The sequence below is a fragment of the Gymnogyps californianus genome, chromosome 20, assembly GCF_018139145.2.
Source record: "Gymnogyps californianus isolate 813 chromosome 20, ASM1813914v2, whole genome shotgun sequence".
NCBI classification, from domain to species: Eukaryota; Metazoa; Chordata; class Aves; order Accipitriformes; family Cathartidae; genus Gymnogyps; species Gymnogyps californianus.
Genome location: NC_059490.1, coordinates 1009464 through 1025928, shown reverse-complemented (window position 1 = coordinate 1025928; position 16465 = coordinate 1009464). Strand labels below are relative to the sequence as shown.

General features: G+C 51.6%; 3 protein-coding genes across 3 annotated transcripts in view; 2 read left to right on the top strand and 1 right to left on the bottom strand.

Annotated features, from left to right (window-relative positions):
• LOC127024504 (S-adenosyl-L-methionine-dependent tRNA 4-demethylwyosine synthase TYW1-like) overlaps window positions 1-2906 on the bottom strand; it is a 107140-nt gene extending 104234 nt beyond the window's left edge. The window contains exons 1-4 of the mRNA XM_050909094.1: window positions 2761-2906; window positions 1912-2052; window positions 1233-1334; window positions 233-427 (exon numbers count right to left, since the gene is read on the bottom strand). Coding sequence (XP_050765051.1) covers window positions 233-427; window positions 1233-1334; window positions 1912-2052; window positions 2761-2904 — 582 coding nt within the window. The 5' untranslated portion in view covers window positions 2905-2906. The remainder of the gene's footprint in view (window positions 1-232; window positions 428-1232; window positions 1335-1911; window positions 2053-2760) is intronic.
• A 1729-nt stretch (window positions 2907-4635) lies between these two features.
• Window positions 4636-10082, top strand: SBDS (SBDS ribosome maturation factor). The gene is made up of 5 exons (XM_050909080.1): window positions 4636-4775; window positions 5233-5362; window positions 6048-6248; window positions 6828-6992; window positions 7630-10082. The coding sequence occupies exons 1-5, from the start codon at window positions 4648-4650 to the stop codon at window positions 7756-7758; spliced, it is 753 nt and encodes a 250-aa protein (XP_050765037.1). The 5' UTR covers window positions 4636-4647; the 3' UTR covers window positions 7759-10082.
• Window positions 10083-10479: 397 nt separating this feature from the next.
• CCDC183 (coiled-coil domain containing 183) lies at window positions 10480-15930 on the top strand. The gene is made up of 14 exons (XM_050909182.1): window positions 10480-10732; window positions 10835-10956; window positions 11118-11195; window positions 11910-12077; window positions 12215-12319; window positions 12511-12633; window positions 13025-13153; window positions 13298-13358; window positions 13441-13541; window positions 13819-13979; window positions 14335-14524; window positions 14661-14786; window positions 15037-15133; window positions 15818-15930. Exons 1-14 carry the CDS (start codon window positions 10480-10482, stop codon window positions 15928-15930), a joined length of 1827 nt encoding a protein of 608 aa, XP_050765139.1.
• The last annotated feature ends 535 nt before the right edge of the window (window positions 15931-16465 follow it).

The following is a 16465-nucleotide window of genomic DNA, read 5'->3' as shown; positions in this document are numbered from 1 at the left end:
ATTACCACACCTCCCACATTAATGCAGCACTTACAGGACTCCTTTCCCATTTAAAAGGGCAGCACAATTGCTTCAAAGCTGCATTGCCCATGCCCTAAACCCAGTCCCTAATCAAGTCTGCACAACAGCTGCAATTCTCACACAAACTACCCATATCATTCAGTTTTGTAGCATTTAAGAAAGCTTAGCCTTTCAGAGGAGCAGAAATCAAAGGTGCACCGGAGATACTTACCGTGTTGTAATGATCAACATAAACTGAGTTTCCCAAGCCAAACACAGCATATCTGAGGCCTTTCAGATACGTTTTCCCAAAGCGGAAGTCATTCGCAGCCTCTTCTAACCACTTGCAGAACCACGCTGCACTCTCGGTTGGCTGTCCATCTGTGTACGTAGCTACCAAGAACACACAAATGTTCCTGCTGGTTGTCTAATAATATAAACACAACAGAATAGAAAAGATCACTGCATTTTTTCAGAACACTTTACATCACGAGGAGAGCTGTAACACATGGGCAGTTGGAAGAAGTCAAAAGACAAGATTTTTGCTAAGCGGGTTAATAGTCTTCGGTGTGGGATGCTGCAGGTGATAATCCCAATGGTGGTGAATGGCCATCCTCTCTGCAAAGCCATCTTAAATTAGCCAAGAGATATCAAGCTGTCTTTCCCCTACTTAACAGAGACACAGTGGTAAAACAGAACTGAACCTTCCCCACCCCAATCAACAGCTTCTTCAGGCTCTTGCAGCAATAAAGTCTCCCATGGATTCAAAAAGCAACTATCAATCTTCACAGAAGAAAAATCCATCAAGGATTACTCAATATAAATACGCCTCACAAGAAGTTTCTAACTTATAAGTCTATGAAGGCTGCAGAAGCATCACCATCTACTTATTCTGGTTTTGAACCCTTCCCCAGGTGCACACTGTCAGAGACAGAACAGGGGGACCTGGTGCAGCCACTCACACATAACTCGCACCCGAGTACAGAACTAGCTCCTACAAAGCCACTGTCAGCATCAAAATACTCTATGTGATCCTTTCCTAGAAATTTTCAAAATTTGGGTATTTTCTGCTGAGGGTTGATGGGCTATACTTGCTTATGTAGAAGGAAAGCAGTTCTCAACACACAGCTTTGGGGATTTCCAGGATAACAGGAGAGAAATATAAGAGGAAGAGAGCCTTCACAATCCCAGGAAAAACTTGTATTTATTATTCATATTTATGATGTACCTACCTCCTCTGATAAACAATCATCTGGATCATAGTCTCCCATGCTAATGACTTCCACAGGCAAATTAAGGGAAATAACTGCTTCAGCCAGACCTTTGGCAAATCTCTGAAAAAAGAAACGTAGAAAGTTATCAATTACTTCAACCCAACTGTCGTAAGGGTCAAACAAGCCCTGCTATGCCCAGTCACAAGACTTCTCCCAGCACAGAAAGAACAACGACACATGAGAACTGGACACTGGACCTATAAGTCCTCACATTTAAAAAAAAAAAAAAAAAAAAAAAAAGAAGTACACTGGCTGAAAGAACAGTTACATGAATTTTAATGACTAATGGTTTCACATTTACACAAACAAATTAAATTTCTTTTTGAGAAAGCACCTAAAACAGCACTTCTCTCCAAGAAGACCTGCTAGCAAATTAAGAGTATATTTTAAGAGTAAACTTTAAGCTTCATAATCAATGTCTCTACTGCATGCCCCACTTAAAGGCAGTAGAAACATTGTTATTTTTATATAATTTTCATTTATCTTTCATGTTGGGCAATGACATCTAATGAGCTAATGAACTTTCTGATGAACTTTCAGAAACACTGCACTGTGTAAAAATTTAAGTCAAGCAACATACTTGAATCTCAACAATATTTCAAATCAACTTCACGTATGTGAAAAAAGTAACTTATACCTTTGCTGTGCCAGTCTGAGACCCATAGAAAATCTTTACCCCAGCAACATAGAGCTCCTTTGCCTGCAGGGTGGTATATCCATTTACTAGTTTGTCTTCTATTCCTTCAGAAGCAGCGGGATTCCTGTTGGATTTTTCACCCTATGAAACAAGCGCTGTGTTGTATTCAACCCCTTTTCAAAGTGATGTTAACCCCATTTTCCCAAAAGCATTTAAAATTCAAATCCCGTGACCAGACTCTCAGCACTATGCAAATGCAACAGTCAAAGCATTTTAGTTTCTCTCACACCTAGAGAAACACACGAGTAACTATTTCTCTGAACTAGGCCATGCTACCATACACTCATCTCACACACTGGGGAGATAACAGGATCCAGCTGAACCCGAGAACCTCCCAACTCGTGCAGCAGAACTTCACTCACCTGCGCGAGCAGGTTTTAAATTCCTGAATGGCCTAATCCCACTCCCATCCTAAAACCAGTCCAACCTTGCCATTAACATCACTGGAAACATGAACATGAAAACACTGGGCACAAGCAGAGCGATTTACTTGAAGTGACAGAGCAACCCAGGCTGACACATTCTCTCAGTAACGAAGTGAGAAGTGTTCAGCTGAGATCTGCTCTAACATCAGAGCAACGAGGGCATTTAGTTACCCACAAACATATGACAGTCCAGACTGAGGATTATAACCATCAGATGAACTAAGCTACATTTGGGATTTGCAACAACCTAGGTGGGCCCACAGTGAAGCAGCACATTCCACTGAACCAGTGGGTACCTTTACCCAGCAACTACTCACACTTCCACACACAGATTCTTGGGGTCTTCTCAGACAAAAGTGCTTACATGTTCAGTTACCTTCTTTTTGGTTTTGGTGGTGGTGAACTGAATGACCATCCAAATGCTGATCCCAAAAGCAACAGCAGAATAGATGTAACATCTGTGCAGCCATAAGGACACCAGGCAAGTATAGAAGTCCCATGTATCCATTGAGACATCTAAATCTAGAATGAATCACAGACTTAGCAAGAACAGATTCCTACAGTATGAATTTAGAACGAGCACACAAAAAATAATCATACAGTACCCACAGCCTCATGCCATTAGCTGTTCCTCAGGCTGTGCAGAAAACAGCTTTGGGCTAAAGATGAGACAGTACAATTGAATCAAGAAGCCTTCACCTCCTCAGAGGTGTGTCAGTTGAGTTTCATCTGTGTATCCAAGCCAACATTTTAGCCTGTCATACAGAAACTCCGAGTTTTTCTTAGATAGGGCAGGTTCTGTTATAAGGAAAGGCAGAAAACACTTGCGCTGTGCAAGTGTCTGAAAGTAAAAAGTCCTTGTGAAACATCTACTGTATTGTACTGGCCTTAGCTTTGCACAGACTCGACACGTGCAGATCTCCGGAGCCAGAAAGCTCCATTTCAAGGGGGAAATCATCTCCACAGAGCTCGCTGCTGAACACAACCCTTGTTTATATGCATTAGACACCACACTGATTGCAACAGCTTTGACCCAGAGTTTCAAGGCCAGACTGAAACCCAGATTCAATTGAAAGTACTTTTTCAGAATTCTATCATGTGCGTGAGGTTTGATTCAGAACAACCGAGATTTTTCAAGTGGGTTCAGAACATTCAGGGTACATAATTTGTAGCCAGGAGCGTGCTTGTGCAGTGCCTGCAATTACCTATTTCATACGAAACATTCAGGAGCTTAAATAAGGCTTGTTTGTGACACCTATTCACTGAGAAACACAGACGACACCCTCCTTCTGTTATCTGCAGTCCTCTTGGCTCTTGTTTTTGCAGACATCGGACCAGAGCACAGAAAGAGAGTATTTCCAAGAGGCTGGCAACTTTATCTTACTTTTCCCCTGGGCTGTTACTTACAGTACCAGATCAAAAGCTTGAGGGCATGCCCCTCACCCCTCCACCAGCAACACTGAACCTCCCAAAAGAAGAGAGCTGAGAGCGCTCGCCCTTGTGCTGCCAGCCCACACAAGCAGCAAACCCCTCGAGGGGGGCTCCAGCAACCCGCAGCAGCCCGGGTACCCCTCTCCACCTCACCCCCCTGCAATTACCCCATGGCAGCCCCCCCCCCCCCCTTGCCTGACCCCTCCGCTGGAATTGCCCCCCATCCCTCACCCCTGTGCCTACCCCAGTACCTGCCCCTCTGCACCCCCCCGAGCCCACCCCATTTAATTCCTCCTCTGTACTCACCCCCACCCACGTAACTGCCCTTCCGTACAAGCCCCTCACGCAGACCTCCCATTCCCCTCTGCCCCCCCCCAGTAACCACCTCACGGCTATTACACCCCACACTGTTATTACCCACCCCCACCCCCTCTCTCATGGTTATTACCCCCACACACAGACACCACACACCCCCTCACGGTTATTACACACACACACACACACACACACACATATATCTACACACCCTTCCCTCCCGGTTATTACCGCGGCCCCCGCACTGACCCTCGGCCCTCCGCCGCACCAGGCTCCCGCCGCCCTCACCGGCAGAGTCCCCCCTCGCCTCAGGCCATGTGCCGCCTCCCTCCCCTTCCGGCCGCCACCCGCCGCCTCTCCCCGTTTCCCTCCGGACGGCTTTTGCTGGCGCGACAGGTGGGAGGGGAAGGCGTAGCGGCGGCCAACGGGGAGGCAGCGTGGAGCGGCCCCGCCCCGCCGGCCCCGCGCGCACCCGCCCGCCGGTGGCGCAGCAGCGGCCGCCGCCATGTCCATCTTCACCCCCACCAACCAGATCCGCCTCACCAACGTGGCCGTGGTGCGGGTGCGGCGCGGCGGCAAGCGCTTCGAGATCGCCTGCTACCGCAACAAGGTCATGGGATGGCGCAGCGGAGCGTGAGTGGCGGGCCCGCCGCCGACGGGGCCTGGCCGAGGGGGGCCGGCCGGGGGGGGGGGGGTGTGGGGGGGGGGGTGTGGGGGGGAGACCCGTGTGGGGAGCCGGCTGTGGCGAGGAGGGGGGAGACCCGTGTGGGACCCGGCTGTGGAGGGAGCCGGGGAGGAGGAGGAGGAGGAGAGGGAGGCAGAGGCGGCCCGCCTGGGGCCTGGCTGTGGAGCCAGCGAGCTTGCATGGTACCCGGCTGTGAAGCCCGGGGAGACGGTGGGGCCTGTGTGGAGCGGGGAGCGCCGCGGGGCACTCCCCCTGCCCTTCCTGGTGACATTTCGGTAATAGAAGTTTCCAGGCTCCACTGATTCAGCCCTTGGCAGCAGGGCTTGCTCGTCCTCGCTAAAAACTCGTGCGCTCTTTCTTACATTGCTGACTTCACAAGTTTTCTAACCCTGTCCTCATCCCCAGGGAGAAAGACCTCGACGAGGTCCTGCAGACACACACGGTGTTTGTCAACGTTTCCAAAGGCCAGGTGGCGAAGAAGGAAGATCTCGTTCAAGCGTTTGGGACGGATGACCAAACAGAAATCTGTAAGATGGTAGGTTTCGACCGCTTTGCAGTTACCTGCTTTATAAAAGGTGGGAGAAGACTTTCTGAGTATTTTATGTAATGGAAAAGGTACTGGAAGGTTTTCGTAGAATGCAGCCCTACTGTAGGCAAAAGGGTTGTTTATTTGTTAAGAAATGGGTAGAAAGGAGTGGTAACTCTGTGGTAGAGTCTTAAACTTTATATATGCATCTGGCTGAAAAGAGTTCTGAGTGTTCTGTATAACATACAGCTTCTATGCGCTGATGTCTACAGACACGGGAAAAAGGTTAGCCAGCACTGAAGAGTTTCTCACCTAAGATATATTATTAAGGATGCAGAGGAAGGAAGGGGACAGTTGCTTACTCTGGACAGTTCAATGAAGTGTTAAGAACAGATCTAATTTCTTAGTCCTTCTTGGTGGGATATGAACTGTGGACTTGTTGTGGGTGATGAGAATTCAAGTAAATCTGCGCTTCTGTTTTTGTAGTTTAGTGTTTCTGTGGTGAGGTTTTTGTCTGTAGTCATTCCAGTGTTGTCTGTCATAATGATGTACATTATTAACATGGTGATTCTTTTTCTGCACTTCACGTCTAACCAAACCATTCAAGCAATTGTTAAATTTAACAAAGTTACTGGAGTTTTCACTCTTTAGTCAAATCTGTGATGTTTATTAACTGATTATTTTTACTGTACAGATTTTATCAAAAGGGGAGCTGCAGGTATCCGACAAAGAACGACACACACAGCTGGAACAGATGTTTAGAGACATCGCAACTATTGTGGCTGACAAATGTGTGAATCCTGAAACAAAGAGGCCATACACAGTAATCCTTATAGAAAGAGCCATGAAGGATATTCACTACTCCGTCAAACCACACAAGAGCACGAAGCAGCAGGTTAGTTTTCTCGCAGAATCGGCTTCTGCTCAGAGGTGTTGTCTTCAAGTGTAGTTTCTCTGTTAGCAGTCACAGAAGGATCAACAAAGCCCTGTGGTCTAAAGCCCGCAGAGCGATTACCCAGCCGGCTGGCAGTTGAATGCCAGATATAAGCAGCTTCTGAAGCTCATGCAGTTTGTTTTCTGACAATTCAGGGAACTGAGAAAGAAAGAAACTAATTTAAGCAGCAACAGTGATATGCCTGGAACAGAAATAAAAGTTTTATCATTTATTTTAATTGAGGTAGTAAATCAGGCTTTGCATCTGAGTCGCATGGGTTTCTGTTGTTTTGCAGTATAACTGCTATTTAACATTATTTCAGACAGGTTTTTTAAGTATTTGAAGTGATCACAAACAGCAAGAACTCTGCCTTTTCCTGTTAATCTATCAAAATAGCGTAATAGCAAACTCCCTGCAGCAAAGTGGCAGTGATCAGTACTGAGAAATGTGTCTGAAGCTAATGCAAAGGATTTGAGATTTTGATCTGTGTGGCGTTTTTTAAGCAGGTGTGTAAATGCTTTCTTCTTAATGTCTTTACAGGCACTGGAAGTGATCAGACAGTTAAAGGAGACCATGCAAATTGAACGTGCTCACATGAGGCTGCGATTTATTCTTCCGGCAAAGGAGGGGAAGAAACTGAAAGAGAAGCTCAAGCCACTGATTAAAGTTATTGAGAATGAAGATTTCCATGAACAGTTGGAAATTGTAAGCCATAAAGCAGTCCTTGGGTTTCATACTTGATTTGACTACACCTGTACATTTTACTAGAAGATGAATTAATATATGGAAGTTGTTTAGATAAATTGCCAGTCTACCAGAGATTCTAAATCAGAGGTGCAGTTTGTAGTTTTTAATTTCACAGAATCCTAGTGATGTAAGCTTGAAAGTAGCCGTATATACGAGATTGCTGCTTCAGGCCGAGGAGAAGCACAGTGTAATTTCTCTTAGCAGTAATTATCCAACAACACTGATGAGTTTCTCTGCATATATGGAATGTTACTCTTATTTATTTGGTGGGTCAGGCCTGTATTTGGACAGTGGTTAATTAGTTTTTTAAAAAACAGGCTGTGGTAAAGCAAAATTTAGTATTAGTAAAAATCTTTCTGAGAACAGATTAGAATCTAGCAATCCCAGCTGTCAAAAGACATGGCCAGCATGGGTAAACAGAACTGCAGAACTTCTGTGGAAAGATTACTTGATAGAAATTGCTTATCAACTCTGCAAAGTCCTTCTTAGTAACTAAACACTTTTTTTTTTTAATGAAAATTAATGTTAGACCTTGAAAAGGGGCTGATGAAAATCAAATACTATTGCTTGACTGATGAAATGTGAAACGTTTCAGGTGTGCCTTATTGACCCGGGCTGCTTCAGAGAGATTGATGAGCTGATCCGGAGTGAGACAAAAGGGAAAGGAACACTGGAAGTGCTCAGTCTGAAAGACGTGGAGGAAGGAGATGAAAAGCTTGAATAATGAAAACCTTCCTGCAGCAGTTCTACTTTAACAACACCCTACAAAATGACTGGCGTTAGCCACCCTGTTCTGTTAGGCCTTCATGTTTTTTCCAATCTCTTGCTGCCAAATATTTTCTGACACTAATCCTTTGGGATTTTTCCATGCGGTGTGGGGTTTTTTTATCATTTTACACTTGCTTGGTTTACAGATGTCTTTGCCTGTAGGAACATTTTGTGTCAGAGTTGCACTAATGAGGATGGAGTTGAGATGCAATACGGAAGTTACTCTAGCTTTGGTTTAATTTACAGGTTGCTATTGAAGAGTGTTTGACTGATATGGTGCCAATCATTTTTACATTAAGTGTTGAGTGGAAGATTGCATAGGTCGCTGAAGGGTGGGTTTTGTATGTGAGGAGAGGAACCTTAAGAAGAGAGAGCTGCATTTCACTTCTAAACAGGTGCAAAGTGTGGATCATGTCTAAAAACCAATCTCTTGGCAGCGTGAAAACTGACTTAGACTTCCATAATTGGCGGCTTGATAATTAAGAGTACTTTAAAGGACCATTCTTAGAGAGTTCCTTCACTGGATATAACAGTACTTGCTGACTTAGAAAAAATGTTCTCCAAATAACTTATTCGTAAAATATATTTAGCTACATTAATAAAAATGAATTATTGTCTATTTATATATGATAGATACAGAAAGAAATAAAATAATTATTTTTGTTAGTAGTACAGGAGGTATCTCTGGCCGTGGCGATGCTTTTTGTAGGCTGAAGGGGTAGCCTGCGCTTGTGAGCTGTTCTCAGTCACGTGATAAAATGAATCTCGAACAAGCAGTGGTGGCCTCTGGCCATTGGACTAGACAGGCTTTTGTTGGGCTGTAATTCCCTAGCGGCAACTGTTTGTGTGTGCCCCTTTTTAGTGCGAGAGAGAACAATTCGGGCAGCTGTCCTTTTATCCTCTGTCTTTTTATGCTGCTTTCTAATACATGCACAGAATTGCCAGCCAGCTCCTGAGGCACGGTATATAGTTCTTGATAATTCTGTTAAATCTTGTTTCAGCTGCGCTAGAGAAATGCTTTCAAGTTGAACTTGTGCGTTTCAAAGAAGAGGGGAAGAGAGGACAACAACTGGAGAAGGAGATACTAAAAATACATACCACCAGGCACGGTGTATGTGCCGGGGTGACTGAAAGCTAAACCAGCAGGAATTTAAGGAGCCTGTAGCATTACGTACCTGTTTCCGTGCTGATAGTACGCAGCAAGTCAGGAGCTGCAGGCTAGCCGACGACCGGACCTCTCTCCCAGATGAGCATGTGTTGTGTTCGTTTTTTGCTGTTTAGTTTTAGAGCGCGTGACTCTGCCTGCTGTCGGAGAATTAAACAGAGCTCTGGGTGTACTCTTGATGTGACCTTTGCCTTCGTACCGTTAACACGTTGTGAATTTTCTAGAATTTAAGCAGGGAGAGTTGAAGTCAGCTGGAGGAGGAGAGGTTTGCCGTGTCAGGCACAGAGGGCCTGCGGGACTAGATCCTTAGTCAAAGGCTTCGCCTTGGAAGCTGATTTCCGCAGCAGTCTGTTGACATGAGCTTGTGCAAGGTTGGGTTAAATTTCTGTAGTAATATTGTGGAAGGACTTGCCACTGTAGGGTCTGAGTTTTGCTGAGGGCCAGTGAAATGGAGATTCTTGAACCATTTTATCCATTTTAAAATGCTTTCTCTTGCCCCCAAGGTAATCTTCCATGGTGTTTAAATGCTGCCTAGGAAAGTTTAGTGGCATAATTACTGTATTTGCCATGTAGACGCAGCCTCGATGTGGAGATCTCTACATGTGTGGTCAGATCGGCAAGGTTCCTTGTGTGTACAAACCCTTAACTGCTCGTTTTTCAAATGGCCATCTCTTCATGCATACTTTATGAAGCACTGAAGATGATAATGATGATATTTCACTTGTCACTGGCAATTAGCGCTAATGTGCAATTCATAAATCTGCAAGTGAGACACTGAGTAAGAGCCTCAGATGATATTGTGTTGGTAATACTTGATTTCACAATCCCGTAATTTCTTTGTTTTTGATGTTCAGCACCTAGAGCACAATAGGATGGCTGCAGGTTAAAGATCTTGAGTTACAGAAACTTAATCTAAGCTGATTTACGAGCTGGGTGCTAGGAAGGCAATTTCCTTATCGAGTCTTTTTCTGCAAATCAAACATTAAGGATTTGCTCTGGTAGAGGAAGCTTGGTTTTGTTTATCAACAAATAAATGTACATGCTTGCATTTCTTGTCATATTTGTAGTTCAGCAAGAATGTATGGTAAGCATCAAAATAAATACCAGTATTGGTAGTTGGTTTGTTCTTGCCTGTTTCAACAGGAGCGTAACTCCCTACACAACCGTTAATTAACTGAAATGTCCGAAGGTACGTATCTAGGTAGTAATAGCCTCCTCGGGCCATTTGGAATAAGCCGGCGGCTTCCAGGAGAGCGCTGGCAGCGTGTTTGGGTGTACGTGTACGCCTGTTTTCCCTGAAACTGTCCTCGCCCTGTCTGTGGTGGGGCTCGGGGGGCTCCCCCGGCTGGGCGGGTGGCAACTGCCGTAGCCACGGTGATGGGAAACAGAGCTGGGATCCCCGCTGCCCGTCCTGCTGCCCGCCTTGCCTTCGGCTGCCTCAGAGAGCTCAGTAATTGGTTATTAATTAATCTGTTGCCCGCAGAAGCGGAGAGGAAGGGGCTGTGGGCGGCGATGGCCGAGCGGGAGGCGACGGCCGAGCAGGAGGTGTGCGGCGTCCGGCAGTTGCAGGTGCCACGGCGACGGTTCCGTGGTCGCAGCCCGGCGACGTCCGCGCCGACGTCTGCGCCGGGCAGCGGAGCCGCGATGGCTGCCACGCGTGCAGCGGGGCTGGAGAGCCGAGGCGGGAGCGCCAGCGCCGTGCGGGGCCGGAAGGCGAACCTCAGCCAACGCGTCCAGGAGCTGCGCGCCCTCATCGCCTTGCAAGGTGCTGCCCCTTCGGCTTCGCGGGGACGGTCCGGGGCGGGCGGGGGGCTCTTGGTTCCCCCATCGTCCTGCATGGTACCAACAGCGCCTTAATGTCCTCCAGAGCAAGGGAGGAAGTTTTTCACGCAGTCATGTGAAGAAAAGCTCAGTCAGAACAGGGGGCTGCTCCCCCGCCTGCGTGAGGCGGTGCAGGAGGACGTCCATGCCCTGGGCACTGTCCAGAAGGTACCGGCAGGTCCCATCTGCTGTACCCCTGCCTGGTGCTGGCCCTGCAGAGCCGGCTCCTCTGCCGGTCCTCTCCGGGAGCAGGCAGCACAGGCCAGCATTAGGATGTGACCGTCCCCAGGCTGGCGGTGATGTTCTCTCTGCCCCTCTCCTGCCCACAGTGCAACAAGCTCACCATCTCCGAGGCTTGCGGAGCGCAGAAGCACTTGGGCATCGCTTTGGCTAGGAAGACGGTGGAGGTAACGGCAGGGTCGCAGGGGGCTGGAGCTCCGGGGACGCTCAGAAGAAGAGGGTGCATGGTGGAGGGACCTGGTGCCGGCACAAGGACAGCCCCACAGGGCTGGTGCAACGAGACATGGGGTGTTCACGTGTGGTCCCATGGGTCCCTTTCCACCACAGGACCCATCCATGCAGGTCCTCCTTTAGCTCTCTGAGCTCTTGGCCCGTCCAACCCTGCATGTCACCGGGGCTGCCTGGGTTCCTGTGGGGTCCAGCTGCATCCCTGGGGATGCTGTCTCTGCCCTTCACTGCCTGTCCCAAGGTTATGACCTGGTTATAAGCCCGTGGAGACAGAGGCAGTGGCACTGCAGAGCTGCCTTTGCCTGGGGGCCTCTTGCGGGGACAGAGCGGTGCCGCCGCTCTCTGCCAGCATCCACATCTGGGGCGCTGATCGATTTTATTGACACCCAGCCCCGGGTCTGCGTTATGCAGAGTCCCTAAGCCCGACCCACCGCTGCCATGAGCAGATGCTCACCTCTGCCTTACCCCAACCAGCCCCCCAGAGCAAAGCTCTCCCAGACCCCATCCTGCCAAGGGAGTGACGATGTCCCGGAGCAATGTCCCAGTGTCCCCGGCTCTACCTTGGGGGGAGTTTTCCAGGCAGGACCCCCTTCTCCCGCGGGTGCCCAGTGAGCCCTGCCTCCAGCCTGGCGAATGCTCGCATGCCCATCCAGGTGGCCCAGGAGAAGCTCCGGGCTGAAATCTATGACCAGGTGAACACATGCAACATGCTGCTGTACCAGTTGAGGCAGCGGAGCCAAGCCATGGACGAGCTGCAGAGGCGGCTGCAGCAGCTGCAGGATACCGAGACGGTTGACAAGCAGCACCAGGCACAGGGGCAGGTACCCAGGACCCCTTCCTGGGGTGGCAGCACCTGTGGGGGGCTTTAATCCAACCCCTGCACCCCCTGGGTGGGTGCAGGGCTTGGCATGCAGGGTCCTGGGACCCATGTGTGTCCCCCCCGCCGTCTCTGCCCCAGGTGGTTCGCCAGCTGGAGAACAACATTGCAAAGATGCTCACAAAAGTCCACGCTGGACAGAAGGTGACCGCCCTGTACCTGGCGGTGCGGGATGTCCTGAGGAAGGTGAGCTCCTCCTCACCGTGCCATCGTCCCACCCGCTCCCCCTGCAAAGGCAATGAGGTGCCCAAGGGGCTGCGGTGGTGGGACGCCCTCCTCGATTGGCAAGGTAGTCCTGCTCTCCTCCATCCCCTGTCACAGCGTGGGGCACCCCTGGGGCTCGGTGGGGTGACGTGCTGTGGCTCCCTGTGTCCCAGGAGCTGGCCCACCTGCCTCTGCACCTGGACCTCCTGTGTGGGATGGCCGAGTTGTACCATGGGGAGCTGGAAGACATGGAGCTCATGGCCTTGGAAGCCCTCAAAGCTGCTGATGTAACCACGGTAAGATGGTCCGGGGCACCTTGGGGCCATTTGCCGCCCTCCAGAGCCCACAGACAGCACCACGTGCCCGGGCTGGTGAGTCTTCCTGCAATAAAGAGCAAAAGAGACTGAGCTGGGCTTGCCCGCAGCACCCAGATGCCTCCATAGCTCCTCCCGGGTCTCGCTCTTGGGCCAGGCTGCCCTGGGGCTGGGGACAGCCTGCCCGAAGCACCAGCCATGGTGAAGGCAGCATGCTCCATCCTCTAGCCCTCCTTGCCCAGTTTCCTTCCCAGCCTGTTTACGTGGGCGGGGGGGGTGTCATTTTTGATGCTGGCCGTTCCAGAAGCTCAGCTGGCTCACAAAGGTCCGTTCTGGCTTTGGCAGCCACTTCTCCCTTCTCTCCGTGCTCCAGGAGGACATGACCGAGATGGAAACCCAGTTCCTTGCGGAGAGAGAGCTCAGGTACCATTCCCTGGCAGCCCAGAAGGTGCACATCGACAGACTCTGGCTCAAGGAAGCAAGCGAAAGGCATCTGAGAGCGGTGAGCTGGGGGGGACCCAGCGCAGGCAGGGCTGTGGGCAGATGGCAGGCATCAGTGCCGAGTCCCCCATGGGTGGGGGGGGCTGCAGGGCCAGCTCCCCCAGGGTGCCAGCAGCTCGGGGGGTGACGATGAACATCCTTGCAGCAAGCCAGGTACGAGCTCGCCGTGGACTTCCCGACCCTGCACCCGGAGGACCTGCCAGTGGGTGAGTGCCTGTCGGGGTGCAGGAGGGTGGGACATGGGCGCAGCCACAGGCATCCTTCCCTCCCGCTTCCCTCCCACCCCAGGCAGCAAACTGGAGGCCACCAAGTCCCAGATGGAGGGCAAGGCCCAGGTGACCGAGAAGATGGAGAAGGCCAAGGCTGCAGTGCAGTGCTCCCGCCTCTGGGTAACATAAAAACCCATCTCCGGTAAAACCCTGGGCTGGTCAAGCCCCGAGGAGCTGAGACCTCTCTGCTCACCTTGTTTCATTGCGGGGTTATCTGCTCTCCTCTGCCCCTGGAGCCCCCCAAAGCCCCTCTTGTGTGGGCAGGGATGGAGCTGCTTTCCTCCATGACATGAGCTTGCAGCGGTCCACAGTGCAGAAACCTCCCCGAGGCCACGGCCCGGATCCTGTACAGTGCAGGAGTACCGTGGGCTGAGTCCTCATGCTCTCCCCCGGCCAGGACATCCCCGGCAGGCTCCTGGCACAGCAGAAGTCCTCGGTGGACCTGGAGCAGTACGTCAAGGAGTGCAAGGAGAAGAAGCAGGTGCTGAAGGAGACGCTGGAGGAGCTGGAGCTGAAGCAGGCTGAGCTGAAGTTTCGCCAGCCCCCCAACACAACCAGGTGCTGCTGGCCTCGGGACAGTCGTGCCAACCGGGCCACCATCCTTGAGGGGGGGAAATGCGCATCATGGGTGTCCCAACAGGGCACCCCTTCCTCCGTCCCACTGCAGGCACCCACCCCTCCTGCACCAAGAGGTTTTCTGAGCAGGGTGCTCCCCCAGCTCTGGTCCTGGCAGAGCACCCAAAGCTCCCGCTGTGGCAGCAGGAGGACCCTTGCTCCTTGCCTGGTGTGGGAAGTGGTACCAGCAGCGTGGAGCTGGGTTGCAGGCAGCGACTCTGCTCTGCAGTTGGGGCTGGGGGGGGCAACCTGAGCAGCTTTTGCAACAGATTTGGGGTGTCTCTGCACCCCTGTGCAGTTGTATGGATGTGAATGTGGTTGGCTCCAGGATGCTGGAGGAGGAGCTGAGGATGAACCTGCAGTGGGAAGAGGCTCGGCTGGAGCAGATGCGAGCCCAGATGCTGAGGAACCAGGAGCTCCTGCTTGAGTTTGAAAATGGCATCGACAACCTCTTCGTCCGTCTGCATGGCATCACCGTGCCTGGCCAGGTACCCACGCGGCGCTGGGAGAGCACGGCCCCGGCCGGTGCTCGGCAGTGCAACGGCACAGCACGGTGACACTTGGTGCAGCCACCAAGTAGCTCATTTTTCCCCACCAAGGTTGTTGTTCTCTCTCTGACTCCAGGATGATTCTGTCAAGGCCAGGGGAGTGGAGGAGAAGCTCCAGCACTGTGAGCAGAAGCTGCAGTACCTGGTGCAGCGGTTGGCTGACCTGCCCCCCCGCAGCCACAGCCCTGACGAGGACAACGAGGTTTGCGGGGCCTCCATCCCTGCTGTGGTCTTTGGGGACCCATACGGGGCTCTCCCGGATGGCCCATCCCAAGCCATCCTTCCAGCTGGGAGGATGGAGGTGGCCCCAGGGAAAAGCCATGGAGCAGCTCAGCCCCAGGCGGCACTGGGCACTGCCGAGAGTCCCCCGCAGGGGGACATCGAGGTGGGGCACCCCTTGGGTCGTAACACCCACCTCCCCTTCAGCAATTAACCCAGGGTGTCTTTCACAGACTTTTGTGAAGGTCAGAAATTTTCTGGAGAAAACAACCGCGAATGATCCGCAGAACCTGAAGATTTCCTTGGAGGACATAGGCAGTAGGGTCCAAGGTAGGAGAGCACAGTGGGGACACGTCCCACAGTGACGGTCCCAGCCCCTGCCCGCTGGGATTTCTGGGCATCCTTGCCCGTCTCCCACTGTCCCAGCAGACCCCAACCCATGAGTTGTCTCCAGACCTTGGGGCTGGCCGTGGCTGTCTCCGAGGCTTTGAGCATGGGTGGTGGTTTTAGCTGGGGATGTGGGAGAAGAAAGGCAGCCAGCAGGGTGGTGAGTGTTGAACCACAGCAGGAATAAGGAGAGATGCTGTGGGGCAAGGAGGGAGACCCTCGTCTTCAAAATCACCTGGTTGTGAAGAATAACCAGTGCTTGGCTCTGCCTGTGGCCTCCTCCTATTGGATGCTCTTGGAGGAGACAATGAGCTTTTGGCAGCTTACCACCTTATTTTAACAAAGCAGGAGCTGTACCCACCACCCCATAGCTCCAGATCTTTATGGGAATCCCCAGCAGTGTTGGAGATGGGCCACAGCGGTGGCATCACCAGGTCCTGCTGGTCACCGTGGGACACTGGGGTGGAAGAGCCAGTTGGCAGTGTCTGTGCCCAGGGGCTCAGCACAATGGCTCTCCGGGATGCCACCAGCCCTCCAAAATGTGCCAGCTCTCCCTGGGGACACGGGCATAGCGGAGGTGGCCCCGCAGACCCTCCCCAGCCCGCTCCTCTCCGCTCTCTCCTCCAGACCCCTTTGATTTTGCTGACAAAGACCATGGCCTTGTCCTTACCCGGGAAGACATCAAGAAGCAGGGGCTGCACCTGATCGAAAGCAAGAAGAAAAGTGGCAGGAAGAAGTAGCGGTTGCTCCACGAGACCTCTGCATGCCCCAGACTACGCGTTATGCTTTGGATGCCCCAGACCACCCGTTGTACCCTTTTTCCAGCAGGTTTAACAGAGCAGATATTTTTCATTCCTCCCAAGCCTGTGCTAAAGCTGAAACGGGGGGTCCTAGGTCACTTCTGTCACCCGGAGCACATGGGGGTCCAACCCTGAGGGGTGCTGAGCTGAGTTTGGAGGCAGCCCCGTCCCCCTGCCCCTCGCCCAGCTGCTCTCCCCGCAGAGGAGGGATGTGCTGGGGTGGGGACAGCTTTCCCGGCCGGAGCAAAGCTGGGGGCAGGCTGACTTTCTACCCCGTGGTCCTGTGAGGCCAACAACTTCCTGGGACCTCTGCCCCCCCCAGACAGCTCTGGGACCCCAATGGGCTGGCGTCTGTCCGAGGCAGCTATGGGGAAATGTGGGGCAGGGGCTGAGACCCGTACGGGTGTTGGACCTCAGGGTGGGTGTCTTCATGTCTGTGCGTGGGAGCAGAAGGGCAGACCCTGCCTTGGAAAGG

Coding starts and splice junctions, on each gene's coding strand:
- SBDS (XM_050909080.1), top strand. CDS start 4,648: ATGTCCATCTTCACCCCCACCAACCAGATCCGCCTCACCAACGTGGCC. Junction 4,776..5,232: donor ATGGGATGGCGCAGCGGAGC/GTGAGTGGCGGG, acceptor CCTCATCCCCAG/GGAGAAAGACCTCGACGAGG. Junction 6,249..6,827: donor ACAAGAGCACGAAGCAGCAG/GTTAGTTTTCTC, acceptor ATGTCTTTACAG/GCACTGGAAGTGATCAGACA.
- CCDC183 (XM_050909182.1), top strand. CDS start 10,480: ATGGCCGAGCGGGAGGCGACGGCCGAGCAGGAGGTGTGCGGCGTCCGG. Junction 10,957..11,117: donor CCCTGGGCACTGTCCAGAAG/GTACCGGCAGGT, acceptor TCCTGCCCACAG/TGCAACAAGCTCACCATCTC. Junction 13,154..13,297: donor GCGAAAGGCATCTGAGAGCG/GTGAGCTGGGGG, acceptor ACATCCTTGCAG/CAAGCCAGGTACGAGCTCGC.